This window comes from Corythoichthys intestinalis, chromosome 9, assembly GCF_030265065.1.
Source record: "Corythoichthys intestinalis isolate RoL2023-P3 chromosome 9, ASM3026506v1, whole genome shotgun sequence".
Classification (NCBI taxonomy): Eukaryota; Metazoa; Chordata; class Actinopteri; order Syngnathiformes; family Syngnathidae; genus Corythoichthys; species Corythoichthys intestinalis.
This window is the reverse complement of record NC_080403.1, coordinates 44,833,981-44,852,564: the sequence shown is the minus strand read 5'-3', so window position 1 is coordinate 44,852,564 and position 18,584 is coordinate 44,833,981. Positions and strand designations below refer to the sequence as shown.

The window sequence follows — 18,584 nt, the reverse complement described above, 5'->3', positions numbered from 1 at the left end:
GGTTGGTAGTGGGAGCCAATTGGAGATGGGGACATATCAAGGCTTAATGGTTGTACTACTATGGCATATGCAATCGCATCAATGTAGTAAGTCGGTGCAAATTGGGCGCCATCTGCTGATCACAATGTGCATTGCAGGAATGATAAAAAGTTTTATATCGTTTTGGTGCTCTATATCGTCATATTGTACAGCACTACTTATAGGTATATTTTCACTTTATATCTGGGGTACTAAAACAGTCAGTCCTGGTGCTTATGGATCTAATATTCAGATTCAGCATTGCCATATTGCCCTAAATCAGTGGGGAAAAGACAAACAATTTACAAATTAGATTATTGTAACCCAGTGACATTTTTAGACAATGCTGTGGGTGAATCTCAGAAAGAGGAAAAAAAAAAAAAAAAAAAAAAAAAAAAACACAAATAGGTTAATTTTTCAAAGCAAACAATGCAAAGGGTGTTGTCGTATTCCTTTTGGGTTTGTTTTGGAACACTTTTAGTGCTCGTAGTGGTCATTTTTGTTGTGCTATATGGTGATAGTACATGTTAGCAGAATCATTTTGGTCACTTAAAGTCATCGTGTTCAATTTTCCTTTCTCTGATTTGGAGACTTTCTCTAAATTACAATCATTTTGGGGTCCCTCCCGTCCAACGAATGTCTGTCTCACTTGCGGAAGTTCCCGAGCTGAACGCCCCGTCTTCCGCCCACACATCGGAAAGTGGCGGGGTGGATGTCCCAGTACTTGACAGGGTTGGCGAATAGGCTGATGCCGTTGTACAAGTTCTTTTTCTCGCCGAATCGGAGCGGGCAGAAGTCGTTGACGCCTACGCTGGTGATTTTGTTGGCGTGGAGGAAAATCACCTGGACAGACGGGGGAAGAGATGTTGGAAAAATGGTCGCTCAATGTCAGAGTGCAGAGGACTGCACTTTTTGCAGATTACAAACTGGAAACTTTGACATCGTTTCTGGCGCAAACTCGCGCAATAATATTTGTTCTCACAAGGAAGACTTTTACAGTTTCTTGATGTTTTTTTTTGAGGGCGTCTCAGCTTTTCAGAGGAAAACCGGGAGGGCCAAGTTGCGCTCGGCCCTCATGAAAAACGTGCAATTGTTCACCTGAAGGTAACGCAGGGAGCTGAGTCCGGACGGGACCTTTTTTAGACTGTTGTTGTCCAGGTGGATCTCGCGGATGTTGGGGATCTTGGCCAGACTGCCGTTCTCCACGAAGCGGATTTGGTTGAAGCTCAGGCTCAGTCTGAAAATGGGCGACATAGAAACTTCAGATCTGGGACATGTTTCATTTTCTGATCAATGTAGATAAATTCCATTTACTATAGCCTTAAATCATCAAATGATCCCAGAGGGCTTCACCAATGCAAAGTTGACTTTAAAAATGAACAAATAACAGTAATAGTTATTTTTCTAAAAAAAAAAATAATAACAACAAAATCATCCCTGATTGGGAAGAAAAGTAATTCAAATAAAATGTCATTACATTATCAAAAGAAAGACCTTCAATATTGTCAATATTAATGTTTGTATAAATCCATGACGGAGGCTGGAAAATTACTAAATTAATTTAAAAGATGCCCATAAATAAACATAGTGGTAAAAATAAATGAAACTGTTACAATTCTACTTTATGAATATGTTGTTACACAAATCCAAAAAACTAAATTGTGAATTTAAAAAAGGAAAATACACTTGAATAATTTAATAATTATAATAATGAAATGATTATCGCATTTTAATGTTAAATCCAACTCGGAACATTTTTTTCCCCACTTTGTCATTATTGCTATAAATAGACCTTTTCCTGCAATTCGCATTTCGGCCAGTAGATGGCTAACATACTACATTGATGGGAATCATATGTCATAGGAGTACCACCAATCAGCCTCAATCTATCTCTGTCTTCACTCAGTAGTTAGTCAGTCGGCTTCCCCTTCCAACAGTATGTGAGTAATGCATGTTGAACAATTGAAAATACAAAACATAATTTGTTCCAGTATCATTATTAATTCATTCTTTTTTAATATTATGTTAATTTAATACTCAGCAGTCTTAAAAGTTAAAAGCATTAGTCCATGAGTATCAGTAGATTATTAGATATTTTTGCATTTGAGCTAAAATACGTGTGCTACTATGCTGCTTCTGTTTACACTGGATAGTTTTAGGTTGCAGCACTGCTTTATATATTCAACATTTATAGCAGGTCAGTTCAAAGATAAAGTGAGTGTGGGAAAACCCGTCGTAATTTATAATGTATTATATCGTGATATAAAATAGTCCATGTCATGATAGATATTTTTCCATACCACACAGCACTACTCTAAAAATAGTTCACCTCTGAAGATTTTTATATCTGATGAAGTCCTCCACTTCGACCTTAAAGATCTTGTTGTACTCCAGGTTGAGCTCTGTGATGGAGGAGGGCAAATCTGCGAGAACAAAACAACATACCGAGGGTTCGCATAACTCCACAGTTTATTAGTTCTGATTAAGAAGGCGATGAGTGAGCGAGGGGCACCTTTGGGCACAGCCGTCAGCCTGCTTTCCGACATTCCCACGTAGAGTGTGCTCAGCCCGTTGAAGGCACCCAACTCCATGCCGCTGTTGGCTAGCGGGTTAGCACCCAACTCTGGTTGAAAGCGCAAAGTGACTTCACTGCATCCAATAGGACATGTTTGCAAAAACTGACAGTGCTCGGTTGTCATCGACAATGTTAGCATCTGATCATTTGGCGTCTAATCATCTGTATTCACTAGTTTATCGCTAGTAGACATCCAATTAGTTTGAACTGGGTTGAACGTTCATTCGCAGACAGCACTCCCACTTCAACCTATTGAACGTCTAGCGCTGTTAATGGCAGCCAATAAGTTAATACAAATATTATATTTAACTCTTTTTTTATTTACTTTTTTATTTGAAAAAAAGGGCAAAAAAAGGATATATATATACACACACACAGTGGGGCAAATAAGTATTTAGTCAACCACCAATTGTGCAAGTTCTCCTACTTGAAAAGATTAGAGAGACCTGTAATTGTCAACGTGGGTAAACCTCAACCATGAGAGACAGAATGTGGAAGAAAAAAAACAGAAAATCACATTGTTTGATTTTTAAAGAATTTATTTCCAAATTAGAGTGGAAAAGAAGTATTTGGTCACCTACAAACAAGCAAGATTTCTGGCTGTCAAAGAGGTCTAACTTCTTCTAACGAGGTTTAACGAGGCTCCACTCGTTACCTGAATTAATGGCACCTGTTTTAACTCATTATCGGTATAAAAGACACCTGTCCACAATCTCAGTCAGTCACACTCCAAACTCCACTATGGCCAAGACCAAAGAGCTGTCGAAGGACACCAGAGACAAAATTGTAGACCTGCACCAGGCTGGGAAGACTGAATCTACAATAGGTAAAGTGCTTGGTGTAAAGAAATCATGTGTGGGAGCAATTATTAAAAAATGGAAGACATACAAGCCCACTGATAATCTCCCTCGATTTGGGGCTCCATGCAAGATCTCCCCCCATGGCATCAAAATGATAACAAGAATGGTGAGCAAAAATCCCAGAACCACACAGGGGGACTTAGTGAATGACCTACAGAGAGCTGGGACCACAGTAACAAATGCTACTATAAGTAACACAATGTGCCGCCAGGGACTCAAATCCTGCACTGCCAGACGTGTTCCACTGCTGAAGAAAATACGCGTCCAGGACCGGCTGCGGTTCGCTAGAGAGCGTTTGGATGATCCAGAAGAGGACTGGGAGAATGTTTTATGATCAGATGAAACCAAAATAGAACTTTTTGGTAGAAACACAGGTTCTCGTGTTTGGAGGAGAAAGAATACTGAATTGCATCCGAAGAACACCATACCCACTGTGAAGCATGGGGGTGGAAACATGCTTTGGGGCTGTTTTTCTGCAAAGGGACCAGGACAACTGATCTGTGTAAAGGAAAGAATGAATGGGGCCATGTATCGAGAGATTTTGAGTGAAAATCTCCTTCCATCAGCAAGGGCATTGAAGATGAGACGTGGCTGGGTCTTTCAGCATGACAATGATCCCAATGCTTCGTAAGAAGCATTTCAAGTTCCTGGAGTGGCCTAGCCAGTCTCCAGATCTCAACCCCATAGAAAATCTGTGGAGGGAGTTGAAAGTCCGTGTTGCCCAACGACAGCCTCAAAACATCACTGCTCTAGAGGAGATCTGCATGGAGGATGTTGACAATTACAGGCCTCTATTAGTGGTCAATTAGTGGTTGACTAAATACTTATTTGCCCCACTGTGTGTATATGTATATATATATATATGTATATATATACACATACATATACACACATATTTATTGGTTATAATTTTAAAAGAGCAAATACAGTAAATATTGCCAAAGAGTTAAGAAATATGCTTTGGAAGGATACTACGAAGCCCCTAAAGGGACACCGACAGAAATAAAATAAATTTAAGGAATCTGCTGCGCAAGAAACAATCTGGTAAACATTAGCATAATATAGCATTTAAGCTAGTGGACTTTTGCCATGCAAGTTAGCCAATTGTTGTAAACATTAGCATTATATAGCATTTAAGATAGCGGACTTTTGCTGTGGAAGTTAGCCAATTGCAACAATGCAAGAATTGCATCTAACTTGCATAACAAATGTCCACTACCTTAAATGCTATATAATGTTAATGTTTACCACATAATTTCTGGTGCACACTATAAACAATCTGGTGCGCACGATAAACAATCTGGTCTGCACCAGATTGCTTAAATGTATTTTATTTCAGTCGATGTCCCTTTAGGGGCTCAGTAGGATACATTAGTACATTAAAAAATAATGTTGATCAAAAAGTACTAACGATTAAAAAATGAATGGAAAAATACAGCAACAAATTAGAAATTAAAAAAGTCATAAAAAGTTACATACACGTTACAAGAAATAACAATAAAATAACAAAATATATATACTAGCACCTCAACGATTAATCGATTAACTCGAGTATTCGATAAAAAAAAAAAATTCAAATTTTTAACGAAAATACATTTTCGAATTTTTTTAATTAAAGTGGCGTTGTAATGGTTTATTTTGAAAGTGTTTGCATGTATTTTAATAGATTAGGGTGGATACACTGCTCTCTGGTCTGCTCTTTTTACATGGCTAAATCCAACTGCTCCCTGTTAAGACCAACAACGTAAGCAAAGTTTTTGTTTGAGCCGATGTTTTTTTTAATGCATTCATAATTCAGTTTATTGGTATATTTAGCCGTTTTTTGTGGGAATATGTGTTTCAACCATTTGTTAAGAGCATTGTGAAAAAACTTTAGCATTTTATAGCATTTAAATTAGCGAACTTTTTCTATGTAAGTTAGTTGTTGTACATAGATCCTCATTTAGAAAAAAAAAAAAAAACGTTTTAGGCTCAGGTATTTTAATTTTTCATGTTCCTTATCCAATTACTCGATTATTCGAACTAATTAGTCCATCGATTAATCGACTACTAAAATATTCGATAGCTGCATATTAATTTTTATACTATTACAAAAAATAAAAATGTATTTTTACTTTTCCCCAAAATTTTCTTTAATTTTAAAAAAGACATGTTTTCTATATTTTCCTCTATTTCTTTTAAGTTATTATTTTTTGGTTTGATTTTTTTGTTTACTAAGATTTTATTTGTAAGCTTTTCCATGTGACTTTCTATCCGACCGTGGGGTCGCCAGGTCTTGACGCGCTACACCAAAAAGCGCATCTGCTTTTGATGCTTAAACACACGTCTATTAAAATACCAGGGATCGTTTTATGCTTATGCTTTATATTTTTTTTCTTTCCTTTTTCAATTTATCGTCTCAACTGAGAAGAAACCATCCTGCAAAAAGCCTTTGGAAAAACGCTTTCTGCTAAATTATGATCTGAGGCATTTTTTCAACTCTATTCCTGCCAAGGTTGTGGTATGTACGGTGCAGACGAGGATATGTTGACTAAGATGACCCGACCCGGAAATTGTGCCGGCCGTGCTTCTGCAGTATATCACAGACACAACAGGGACTGCTTTTTTTCTTTGTGTTGCTTTGCTGTGTGAAAGGCATAACGAGAAACTAGGGTTACCACAAAAAAGTATTTTCATTAGAAAAAAGAACACTCAATATTCAAAAATATCTTTTAAAAAAAGAATATTTGCTTTTCCCAGTTTTTTTCTCCAATTAAAAAGAAAAACAAATAGAATATGATATTTGCAGTTTCTTTGATTTTTAGTTTAAGTTAAAAAGAAATTATTAAAGTTTTTTAATTTTGAATGTTTTTTATAAATGATTTTTCAAAAGTAAAAAAATACGTTTTTCCATTTGTTTGTGTTCCTAATTTATAAAAGTAATTATAAAACACAAATGAATATTTAAAAATAATAATAAATAAAGAAAATTACTGCTTTTTTCCCTTTTTTTTTTGTTAATTTAAAAAGCAAAAACAAATACAAAAATATATATAAAAAAGTTTATTTCAATTATTTCCTCTTTTGTTTTACATTTAAATTGTTTTAAAATATAACATTTTCTAAATTAAAAATGTCTTCTTAAAGAAAATGAACTTATGTAAAAGAAAAATGAAGATTATTTACTATTTATCAATTTTTTTTTTTAAATGTATAAAATAAAAAACAAAGGGAAATAGGATATATAAAAAGGCAACTAGTTTTGTTTTTCCTTTTTCCCTAAGTAAAAAAATGAAAAAAAGAACATTTACTATTAAAACATAAAAAAAAAACAAAAAAAACAACAACATTAGGGCTGCAGCTATCGAATATTTTAGTAGTTGATTAATCGATGGACTAGTTATTACGAATAATCGAGTAATCGGATAAGGAACATGAAAAATTCAAATACATGAGCTGAGCCTCAAACGTTTTTTTTTTTTTTTTTTTAATGAGGATCTATGTACAAGAAAAAAACAATTGGCTAACTTACATAGAAAAAGTTCGCTATCTTAAATGATATAAAATGCGAAAGTTTTTTTAACAATGCTCTTAACAAATTTTTCAGACACATATCCCCACAAAAAGCGGTTAAATATACCTATAAACTATGAATGAATGCATTAAAAAACGTTAGCGCTAGCAAAAACTTAGCTTACTTTGGTCTTAACAGGGAGGAGTTGGCTCATTTGTTCAGCCATGTGAAAAGAGGCAAAGCAGAGGGCAGTTTATCCACCCTAATTAATAAAAATGAATGCAAACACTTTCAAAATAAACCATTACAACGCCACTTTAATTAAACAAATACCCGGAGCAACAAAATTTAATTCGAATATTTTTTTCTAATCGAATACTCGAGTTAAATCGATTAATCGTTGCAGCACTAAACAACATTTTTTGGACCATTTTCAAAGGTTATCAAAATATTTGTCGATTCACTTGATCACTGATTAGTACTCGATTCATTCCTGCAACAAAGATGTGCGTGTGTTACATACCGAGCACGTGCAGCTTCCTCAGGCCTTTGAACGCGTCACTCTGGATTCTGTTAATTTTGTTTTCATGGAAACGCAGCTCGATGACGTTGGGAGGCAGATTGGCTGGAATCTCTGTTAGCAGGTTGTAAGAAAGGTAGAGCAGGCGCAGCTTGTTCATGTTCTTAAAGGCCCGCGGATGGATCTTGGAGATGCGGTTGTTGATCAGGAACAAGCCCTGGTCAACCACAAAATGCATTAAAATTAATAAAATACAGTGGTACATCAACTTACGAACATCTCTACAAACGGAATTTTCAGGTTACGACACGCCTCAACGGGAAAATATTGCCTCTTGTTACGAAAGAAATTTCAGAAAACAAGAGGCAAAAATACAGAATGGGCTGCTACTCGCAGCTCCCAGACTTTACTGAACAGAACATATTTATAGCTTCTCTACCATTGGCTATTGCCTAGTATTCTTCTGGCATCCACTTGGCTAAAAGGGAACCTTTACTGTATGTGTATGTCCCAGCGTCCTCGTCATTCGCCCCACGTGCCATGAGGTGTTCCGACAGCTTTACGTGAGGGTATTAAGTTTTTTTTCTTTATTGTATTCTTTTTTTTTTTACATTATGCGCAACTGCCATTTTACGTTTATTGTGCAATAATCTAACATGTAAGTTAACTGTTGAAAAGTGCAACAAATTTGAGGTTAATTATGAGTTAACGATTGAAAAACGCGACATTGGTGATTAGTCATGAGTAGGGCTGCAAATAAATATTTTGATAATAAATTAATCGGACGATTAGGTAAACGATTAATCAGATAAATTCGTTGACAACTAATTTATTAATCGATTTAATCGATTAGTTGTTGCAGCCTCATTAAGAAGCTAGTTTAGACAGTACGAGGTCTGAAAATTGGCAAAAATGTGAATTGTTGTTTTCCAAATTAAAAGCAGATTTTTGTTCATGTCCTACTTTGACTTAAAAAAAAAGTTTTATATACGTTATATTTTCAAGAATTTAGATAAGTTTAAGGTGAAGAAGGTCATAAACGATTAATCGGTTATCAAAATAGTTGTCGGTTAATTTGCCAATCAATTAGTTTTTGATTAATCGATTAATTGTTGCACCTCTAGGCATGAGTAAACTACTTAAAAAAGTGAAATTTGAGAATAATCATGACTGAAGTAGTGTATATAAACACATTTGCAAATAATCGCGAGTTAACCTTTGAAAAATGCAACACATTTGCGATCAAACATGACTTAACTATTGAAAACTGCTAAATTTGTGATTAAGCATGTGTTAACTATTAAAAATAACACTCATTTGCAATTAATCACGAGTTAACTATCCCAAAAAATGCAACAAATTTACGATTAATCACGAGTTAACTATTACAAATTGACAAATTTGTGATTAATCATGTTCAGATATTTTCCTCCCTAGTCTGCAAAGATCTAATAATCTCAAAATAGGAATTTTTCTATCCCACTTATGTTTATTGCCAACCCTTGATTAAAGACAGATCAGATGGGTCGCGAATCCACATGATTTGAGTCGATCCCACGAAAATCAAGGAGACAAACACGATAAAAAGTCTCCAGCGTGTATCCCTTGGTATTCGCGGCAGCCGAAAACTGCTTGTTGTCCAACTAAAACAGTAAAAGGGGTCCTCGCCGGTTTATTTTTCTGAGCGGGATAATGAGTGGAACTGCTAATTACACCAGTCTCTCCGTAAACAGAACACGTGTGCGCTGATATTCTCAGCGTGACTCAAAGCTGAAATATTTCCAGGTGTTCTCCCGCATGAGATGTGACTCACTTAAATTTGTCCTTTCCGTGTGTGATGACAGACATCCAATTATCCTTCTACTGTGAATTTAAATTAGTTTATTCAATAGAAAACATATAATTCATTTGAATTGGTCGGGCTCATAGCGAATGAATAAAAGTTCATACACTGTCAGCTCTACCACTTTAAACCGATTGGACGCCTACCGCCGTCAATGGCAGGTCAAGGCCAAACGTTTTCTGTAACTCTTCACAAGCTTTTCACACACTTTTTTTTTTCTTTTTTCTATTTTTTTAAACTTTTCTATGGGATTGAGATCTGGAGACTGGCTAGGCCACTCCAGGACCTTGAAATGCTTCTTACCAAGCCACTCCTTTGTTGCCCTGGCTGTGTGTTTGGGCTCATTGTCATGCTGAAAGACCCAGCCACGTCTCATCTTCAATGCCCTTGCTGATGGAAGGAGATTTTCAACTCAAAATCTCTCGATACATGGCCCCATTCATTCTTTCCTTTACACAGATCAGTTGTCCTGGTCCCTTTGCAGAAAAACAGCCCCAAAGCATGATGTTTCCACCCTCATGCTTCACAGTGGGTATGGTGCAATTCATTATTCTTTTTCCTCCAAACACGAGAACCTGTGTTTCTACCAAAAAGTTTTATTTTGGTTTCATCTCACCATAACACATTCTCCCAGTCCTCTTCTGGATCATCCAAATGCTCTCTAGTGAACCGCAGACGGGCCTGGACTGGTACTTTCTTCAGCAGGGGGACACGTCTGGCAGTGCAGGATTTGAGTCCTGATAGTAGCCTTTGTTACTGTGGTCCCAGCTCTCTGTAGGTCATTCACTAGGTCCCCCCGTGTGGTTCTGGGATTTTTGCTCACCGTTCTTGTTATCATTTTGATGCCACGGGGTGAGGAGGGTGTTTAAAGTCCGTGTTGCCCAACGATAGCCCCAAACAGCCCCAAAACATCACTGCTCTAGAGAAGATCTGCATGGAGGAATGGGCCAAAATACCAGCAACAGTGTGTGAAAAGCTTGTGAAGAGTTACAGAAAACGTTTGGCCTCTGTTATTGCCAACAAAGGGTACATAACAATGTATTGAGATGAGCTTTTGGTATTGACCAAATACTTATTTTCCACCATGATTTGCAAATAAATTCTTTAAAAACCAAACAATTTGATTTTCTGTTTTTTTTTTCTTTTCTTTCCACATTCTGTCTCTCATGGTTGAGGTTTACCCATGTTGACAATTACAGGCCTCTCTAGTATTTTTAAGTGGGAGAACTTGCACAATTAGTGGTTGACTAAATACTTATTTGCCCCACTGTATGTGGACGTAGTTTGTAGTGGCTGTCGGCAGCAGTCAGGTATTATTGTTTTTTTTATCTCGCGGCATGAGTTGAGCCAGAACCGTGAGTTGATGATTACTCTCCGTCCGTTCCTCATTGCGTTCTGAAGACCACGCTGACTGCGTTTTAGTTTCACTTTACTTGACATATTTCAATAATTGGAATTTGGATGTTTGTGAATCGTTTCGGAATTTGGATGTTTGTGAATCGTTCTCGAATCTTCCACGGCCGAATTGCGAATAATCTAAGAATCGGAAATTTCCCACACCTCAACTGCCTACCCTCCCTCTTTAAATGGATCGGACATCTACTAGTGATAAACTCATTTAAGTTCACAGCAGAAGCATGAAAAGACCTTTCATTGCCCCTACCAAAATGGCCTCACGGCGGCCATGTTGGGAGTGTTGACGTTCCCGTCAATGCGGCTGCCATATACGGCACAAGACGTCCGATCCATTGAAGTGGGAGGGTTTGGGAGGGCCTTTTGTTCCAATGGACTGGACGTCTGCTAGTGATAGACTTTCAATCCTGTAATGACTTTATCATCATCTTGGGAAGGGCTATAAGTGCTCCTTTTCTTAGCTGGCGGCCATCTTGTGTAGGGCAACTAGCGGTTGGAAACTAGATTTTGGAAAGAGCATGTTGCGCAGCTTTTGCACGTTATTTCTTCTTTCTGTCCCCACCTATACCGATGATATTACAATCATCAATCAACCAATACGATCATTTTCGGGTCGTATTGGTAAAAACTCCAGTCAGGGTGTTTTGTTGCGTGATGCTCTCACATAAAGTTTTTCCTGGCCTTTAAAGTCATCCTCCTTTATCTCAGTTATGTCGTTGTTTTGAAGGTCGATCATCAAGATGTCGGCGGGAATCTTTTCCGGAACGCTGATCAGACCTGTTGGCACAAAAAAACGTTATTACTGTTACTAGAGATAGACAAAATGTAACTAAAAATGTGATTTCTGTCCAAAACGCTTTTTTCACCAATACTAGAATGCCGAAAACGAAAAGTGCGTTGATGCAAGCTAAATAGTGCAGTAGCTTACACAGTGGACATTCACTTTCAGTGTATTTAAGTGCAAAACATTTTTGTAAATCAATACAGCAACACTATATTATTTTAAGATTCTTGTCAATAAATGAGTGTTTTTAACTCTTTGCCTGCCATTTACAACAATAGACGTCCACTTCATTTTGATTTTAATTTGCCCCCTCCCGGTCAAAACGAATTGAACAGCTAGCACTGTTAATGACGGACAATGAGTGAACAAGGAAGTGACCCAAAAATGTCCCAAAACTAATAGAAAGGAATGTCTCTTCGTGCTGTCTTGCGTTAAATCCTGCAAAAAAGCTTTTAATCAATAAAAAACTTTTCATGAAATTATGCTTATTGGAAATGTCAACACTCTAAAGTTGTGAGCTGGGAATGTTCATCTGACAGTGCCATTGATGCCGCAAGAGGTCCAATCCATTTGGACTGGGAGGGGCGAATGAATGAACGTTCCTTAGTAACATTTCTGGTGACCTGTGTTAGTGCAAGAACAAATAACAAAGCAGCGATACTTTTGCAAAAAAAGTTGTATTCAAATACAACATTTCAGTCACAATACTGAGATAATTTTCGATACTTTAGAGCAGGGGTGCCCAATCCCGCTCCTCGAGAGCCCCTATCCAGCTTGTTTTCCGTGTCTCCCTCCTTTAACACACCTGAATCAAATGATCAGCTCATCAGCAAGCTCTGCAGCAGCCTGATAACGATCCTGATTAGTTGATTCAGGTGTGTTAGAGGAGGGAGACATGGAAAACAAGTTGGATAGGGGCTCTCGAGGACTGGGATTGGGTACCCCTGCTTTAGAGCATAGGTGTCAAACTCAGTTTGACTCGTGGGCCACATTCATGGCAATTAGATCTCATGTTGGTCGGGCCAGTTTATTTTTAGCCAAATAAGTTAACTCACTGGCTGCCATTTACGGCACTAGATGTCCATTGGATGTCTAGTGCCCTCAATGGTACTGAAAGATGAGCAACCACAGCCAATCCTCCCAGTTTAAGTGAATTGGACACCTATCACTGTCAATGGCAGGCAATTAGTTAATTTTGCGTCACTCCTTGTAATTTTAAGGTACTTACAGGTCACTTCCTGTAAATTTTGGAGCATTTCCTTTTAATTTGTTGTTGTTGTATTTTTTGGCATTTGCAGGCACCCTCCTGTTCATTGGTCCTTTCCTATTGTTTTTGGGGCATTTCATGGTTACTTCCTACTGATTTTGTGTTACTTCCTTGTTAACTCATTCAGTGCTATTGAAGGTGCCATTTTGACTGGGAGAGGATGAGTGAACGAATGTGACTTCGGACACGAAACTGGGCCAAGTGCAGTAGTGCATGCACTCGATCACACAAATCACAATTTTTTGTTTTTTCGGCGCCAATGTCAAAATAAAAACATGTGATTCTGGACAGTATGAATGTGCCACAAGGTGCCTGTCAAGCAGAACAACCCCGCAAGCTGGATTGGACCATCTATCAGGCTGCTTCAAACTTGCGGGCCTTGCATTTGACACATATGCTTTAGACAGTTCTCTTGAATATATGTACTACTTTTGAATTTATCATTGTTTCATGTATGACAATGTGATTAATTTGAGTTAATCCAAGAGCCTCACACTATTATTCGTAATTAAAATTTTTAATCGTTGCCCAGCCCAAAATTTTGGGGGGAAAAATTCGGATGTTTTTTTTCCCACAGTGTTCTCATATTTGCCCAAAAACCTTCATTTCGTTGCATCCCCAGTTGTGATGTTAACACTCAACTAGAAAGTGCCGTTGGTGCAGAAATAACATAGGTCATTTATGAACTCATGTTTCAGTTCCATTGATGTGCTAAACGTCCAGTCAGTTTTGACTGGAAGAGGGCAAATTAATGTTCCTCTCAGTCAAAAATGGTTGGCGCCTAGCGCTGTAAATGGTATTGAAATATGACCATTCACATTTGGGTGTGTTGACGGGAGCATTCTTCCCAGTTTCAATGAGTTGGACGTCTATCGTTCTGAACGACAGGCAATGAATTAGTTTTGGGTCACTTTTTTTTTAAGTTTAGGGTACTTCCGTGTCGCTGTCTGTGTATTTTGGGTCACTTCCTGCACATTTTGGTGCGTTCTGAGGTTACGTTCTGCAGATTTTGGACAATTTCCTTTGATGCTTTGGGAAACATCCGTACAAACTTTCAGAAGCTCACTTTGTTATACCGTAATTTAAAAAAGGAAAACATGTCTCACCTTGATCGGAGCACTGTACCACCCGAGGCGAGCAATGGCAGCCCAAGGGACAGCTGTCGTAGCGATCGTCATAATTGTTGCCATCATCATCGTCGTCATCGGAATCTGCCATCATGATGTCGTAGTTTTTCATGATGTCCATGACGTCGACATGCTGGTAGTATTTGCTGCTGACCAGCGTCAGCAGACAGAGCAGAAGGACCACCCTCATGGCGCAGCTGGACCAACGGTCGGTCTTATCTTTGCTCACTCGCGGGGAAACAACATTGCCAATGAGTGTAAAAGTGCTTCCGTTGTTTATTTGCCCTGAAATTTCAAGGCGTTCCTCTACTTCAAAGCAGGTTCATGCACTTCCTACAAAAGCAACAACCCGATGCAAAGTACTGTACGTCACTCTGAAATCTGCCGTTCCAATGTTTTGATGGGAGTCAAGTTCTCATGCGGCCAAATTAGCGTTTCAAAATAGGGTTTTTGGATGAAACGTAAACACGGTCAAAACCACAAATATGCGTATGTTCTGGTTTTTAACTCATTGACTGCCATTGATGGTGATAGACATTATTTTTTGTGTATTTAATAATTTAATTTTTGCACTCCTGGTCCTCCACACTTGACCTTGAAATGGTCCAAATATTTTTTTTTAACCTCTAACACATTTTTCTTGATTTCTTCCCATTTTCATTTCTCTTTAAAAAGTGGGTGGGAAGCAGTAAGTATCGTCTTTAGTTTTTTTATAGTTGTTTCTTTATTTAATAAAGGAATTAACGTCAATATTCTCCTTAAATATATATGTTTATTTACTCATTTATTTTTCGATTTAATCATACATATATATTTGCATTTTTTAAATAAATAAAATAGGGGGAAAATGGTCTTATTTCCATGTTGGATTATATATTTTTTCTAAAAAGTGGAAAACAATGTAAATATTCTCTTTATTTTCAATATATATATGTATATATGTTTAATTTATTTCGTTAAAGGAAAAAAATGTATTCTCCCAATTTTATGGTTTAAAACTTTTTTTTTTTTTTTTTTTTTTTTTTTTACTACTTCATACGACTACAAACACAGTAATACCTCAAGATACAAAATTAATTCGTTCTGGAGGGGCTTTGTCAAAAAAAGTTTCGTATAATGAATCCCGTTTAAATGTAAATCGCCTAATTCGTTCCAAGCGCTACGAAAAACACCACAATAAATTTGCTGTCATGTCCTTTGATTGATTGCCTGTCTTTATCTCAAGTGCTTTGTTGCCATCTACTGGTGCTTAAGTGTTACTAGTTTGTTTGGTGCAAGTTCATTCCACACGCGTTATCACATGACTACTCAAGCTCATAAACACTACTCTTACTTTGCTACAACCCTAGCAACAGCTAACTTTACTGTTTACATTGACTGATGCTGGGCTGCTACTGAGGTGTGCAAACACCCCAGTAATGGCGGCCACCATTAAAGGGCGACGTCCACAAATCGCTACTCAGATTAGTCAATAGAAGAAGTTGTGCAGAGGGAAAAAAAAAAAAACATTATTTTAAAAAATCAGACAATGTAAGCAATTACAATGTTACTCATTACTTGAGTATACTTGAGTAAATTATTGGATAACTACTTTTTGCTTTTTGCTTGCGGACTATCATTTAGAAGTAACGATACTCTTACTTGAGTAAAAGTTTTCACTACTTTACCCATCTCTGCATAGATTTTAGCCAAAAACCTGACATCGATGCACATGATGTACTTTCGCGGGCCACACAAAACGCCACGGCAAGCCCAATTTAGCCCCTGCGCCGCCGGTTTGATTAGCAGCTCTAATCCATGTTTAACTTGAATATTCCGTGTCCAAGTTATACAAGAAAAGTTAAAAGTGATGCTTTCCAGCACGCTTGTTGTCACTGTTTCCGCGCTCCAGTTGGAAATGAGCGGTCGCGGCCAAGGCAAATGTTTTGCCACGCTCCTACCTATTCTCCGCAGGGGTGATTTATACAATTCCCCTCTATTAAACGCTGGCAAGGCCCGCCCGGAGGCCCGCTTTGTCCGCTAATCTTGATGGATTCTCCGTTCGACCGCTGGCTGGCCACAAATATGCGCTGCTGCAGGAGAGGGGCGACCCTTCCTCATCCCGCTGTGACTGCACGCACTGTTTTGGAGAGTTAGAACTAAAATAACTGTGGTTGTAGGAAATTCCAAGGAGAATCTAGTTCGAGAAATTGTGTTGGAAATTGTTTGAAAATTTCTAGGAAATCTGTTGGTAGACGTCGTGTATTGAAAGTTTATCACTAGTAGACGTCCAACCCATTCAAAGCAGGAGAGTGACATTCGCTCATTCGCTGCCACTCTCCTACTTCAAATGGTTTGGACATCTAACGCCGTCAATGGCAGACAATGAATGAGTTAAGGATGGATTTCATATAGACCAAAAATCCAAAGGAAAAAGAAATAGGGATCGTCAGCAGTGTTGGAAACGAATTTCCGCACAAAAGTTTAACATTTTTTTCTGGGGTTTTCCTTTAACTTGTTGGCTGCCATTGACGGTGATAGCTGTCCAATCTATTTATTTCCATAATATTTACAGTTTTTGCTTTTTTGTGGGAGTGGGGGGGGTATATAAATTTAAAAAACTACGAAAAAATAGGAAAATATTTGCTATTTTTGGGAAATTTTTGTACGTTGATTCACCGCCAACCTTTCACTTTAAATAAATTGGCTGTCTATGGTATCAATGGCACAATGAGTTAACAAGGAAAATGCCAAAATATCCTCCATTACTATCAAGAGTAGCGCCAAATCAAATTTACCTCATGACAACAAAGTCTGGTCACTTACGCTAGTGCAAAAACAAATAACTGATGATCAAAACTTTTGCAATCGAATAGCGTATCGGGATACAACGTTTCTGTGTCAATACTTTTCGATTCTTTTGAAAACTCTTGTCACAAAATAATAAAACCCAAAATCAGACCAAAAGAATTCTCTTAGTCCTTTATAGCATTTTTTCCTATTATCCACAAAATCCATCTGACCGACCATTCGTCTTTCTTGGAAGACCAAAAACATGTCGAGAACCACATTTTTAGGAACTTGAGAAGAACTTGCTTTCCTAGTTGAATTAGATTTTCTTTTCATATATTTTCCTTTACTTTGCTTAAAACACAAAACCAAGACAAGGACTCCAATTAAACTCGACAGTCACTCTCTAAAGCAGCACCACCCAATTACTGTCATTGTTAATTATTTCCTTCTTACGTCTACAAATGACCTCAAAACCAAACGTGGCGTCTTTGATTGCATTTACAAACCACAAACTTGACTTAAATTAGCTTCAAAACTTGTCAAAATAAGTTGAACTCATCACTTTTCAAAAGCAGGAAATGAAAAAGCAGTTAGTGATGGTCCTACCTTGTCCGTCAGATGCTTTTCTGGAGCACGGCAAACTTTCAGCTTTACACCACGAAGGGATGCAACCTAAGTCAGTGCCCAGAACAGCATCCCCCCCTTGTCTCAGCAGCGAGAACAGGGGAAAAAAACAAAAAGTCTATGTGAGAGAGAACACCCCCACTGCTGAGACATGGGAGCTTTTCTGTCATCACAGCATCTGCCAATATGAGTTGCCTTTTTGAAGCTCTGCCAGGCCTTTAGTGTTGTTTCTCTAGCCTTTTAACTCATTTGCTGCCATTGACGGTGCTAGACGTCAGGTCCATTTGAAGTGGCCGCGAATGAGTCAACCTTCCACTTTAAATGAATTGGATGTCTACTAGTGATGAACTCGTTTCAATTCACAGCAGATGCATGAAAAGTCCTTTCACGCCCCTACCAAAATGCCCTCAGGGCGGCCATGTTGGTATTTGTTCGTTTGTTGCCAACCTAGCCACATTAAATGAATTGGACGTCTACTAGTGATAAACTCATTTCACGTCACGGCAGAAGCATGAAAAGAGCTTTTATCACTCCAACCAAAATGACCTTAGGGCAGCCATGTTGGTTGGGGTGGCGTTCCCATCAAAGTGAATGACATTAAAATGAAATCAACACTACTGTAGCTTATTTCTTCTAAGAAAATTAACTCATTGGTCGAAATCGCTAATATATTTATTAATCTCTTAAAGGGTATGACAACACCTGGGGAAATGCTAATATTCCATCATTTATCCATCAACGCATACCTTTTGAATTCATATCATGCCACTTCGTGTAATTACACTCATCGCAACACCAAGAAAATGATAGAAATTAGGTCGATTGTCAAGCTAAAAGTACCTGCCCCCGAGATGCCGGAAATCTAGCATATTGTGTGCGTGACGTCACTATAGGGAAACAACCGGCTCAGTGCTTAGTACTGAATGGCGGCGATGATGGCGGACAATTTTGTTTCTATTTGCAGCGACGAATCCGACTTAACGAACGTTCTTCTAATGGTGACGAGGAGACTTATGAACCTTTCTTTGGTGTTTTGGGTTATCAATTTGAGCCCAAACGAAAGCCAATGCAGCCTAATGAAAGGATCATTGAGGGGAGCAATCACACTGATGAAACACCGGCGGCAACAGAATCACCGAATGGTTTGTTTTGCATTTCTTTTTGTAAAGCTGATACACCGTGACTGCAAAATAGAGTAATGTATAGAATAATTATCATTTAAAATGCTATCATCAGTTTCGCTCTGCCAACCGACACAAATATGAATGGGATTAGAGGATTTGTTCTA

At 38.0% G+C, this 18,584-nt stretch overlaps 2 protein-coding genes across 3 annotated transcripts in view; one reads left to right on the top strand and one right to left on the bottom strand.

Moving 5' to 3' along the window:
- cenpp (centromere protein P) overlaps positions 1–18,584 on the top strand; it is a 143,234-nt gene that overhangs the window by 70,901 nt on the left and 53,749 nt on the right. The gene's annotated exons all lie outside the window — the stretch shown is intronic.
- aspn (asporin (LRR class 1)) lies at positions 426–17,333 on the bottom strand. The gene is made up of 8 exons (XM_057845948.1): positions 17,279–17,333; positions 13,880–14,128; positions 11,387–11,499; positions 7,470–7,683; positions 2,531–2,641; positions 2,348–2,441; positions 1,117–1,255; positions 426–861 (listed from the first exon to the last, which is right to left on the bottom strand). The coding sequence occupies exons 2-8, from the start codon at positions 14,088–14,090 to the stop codon at positions 664–666; spliced, it is 1,080 nt and encodes a 359-aa protein (XP_057701931.1). The 5' UTR covers positions 14,091–14,128; positions 17,279–17,333; the 3' UTR covers positions 426–663.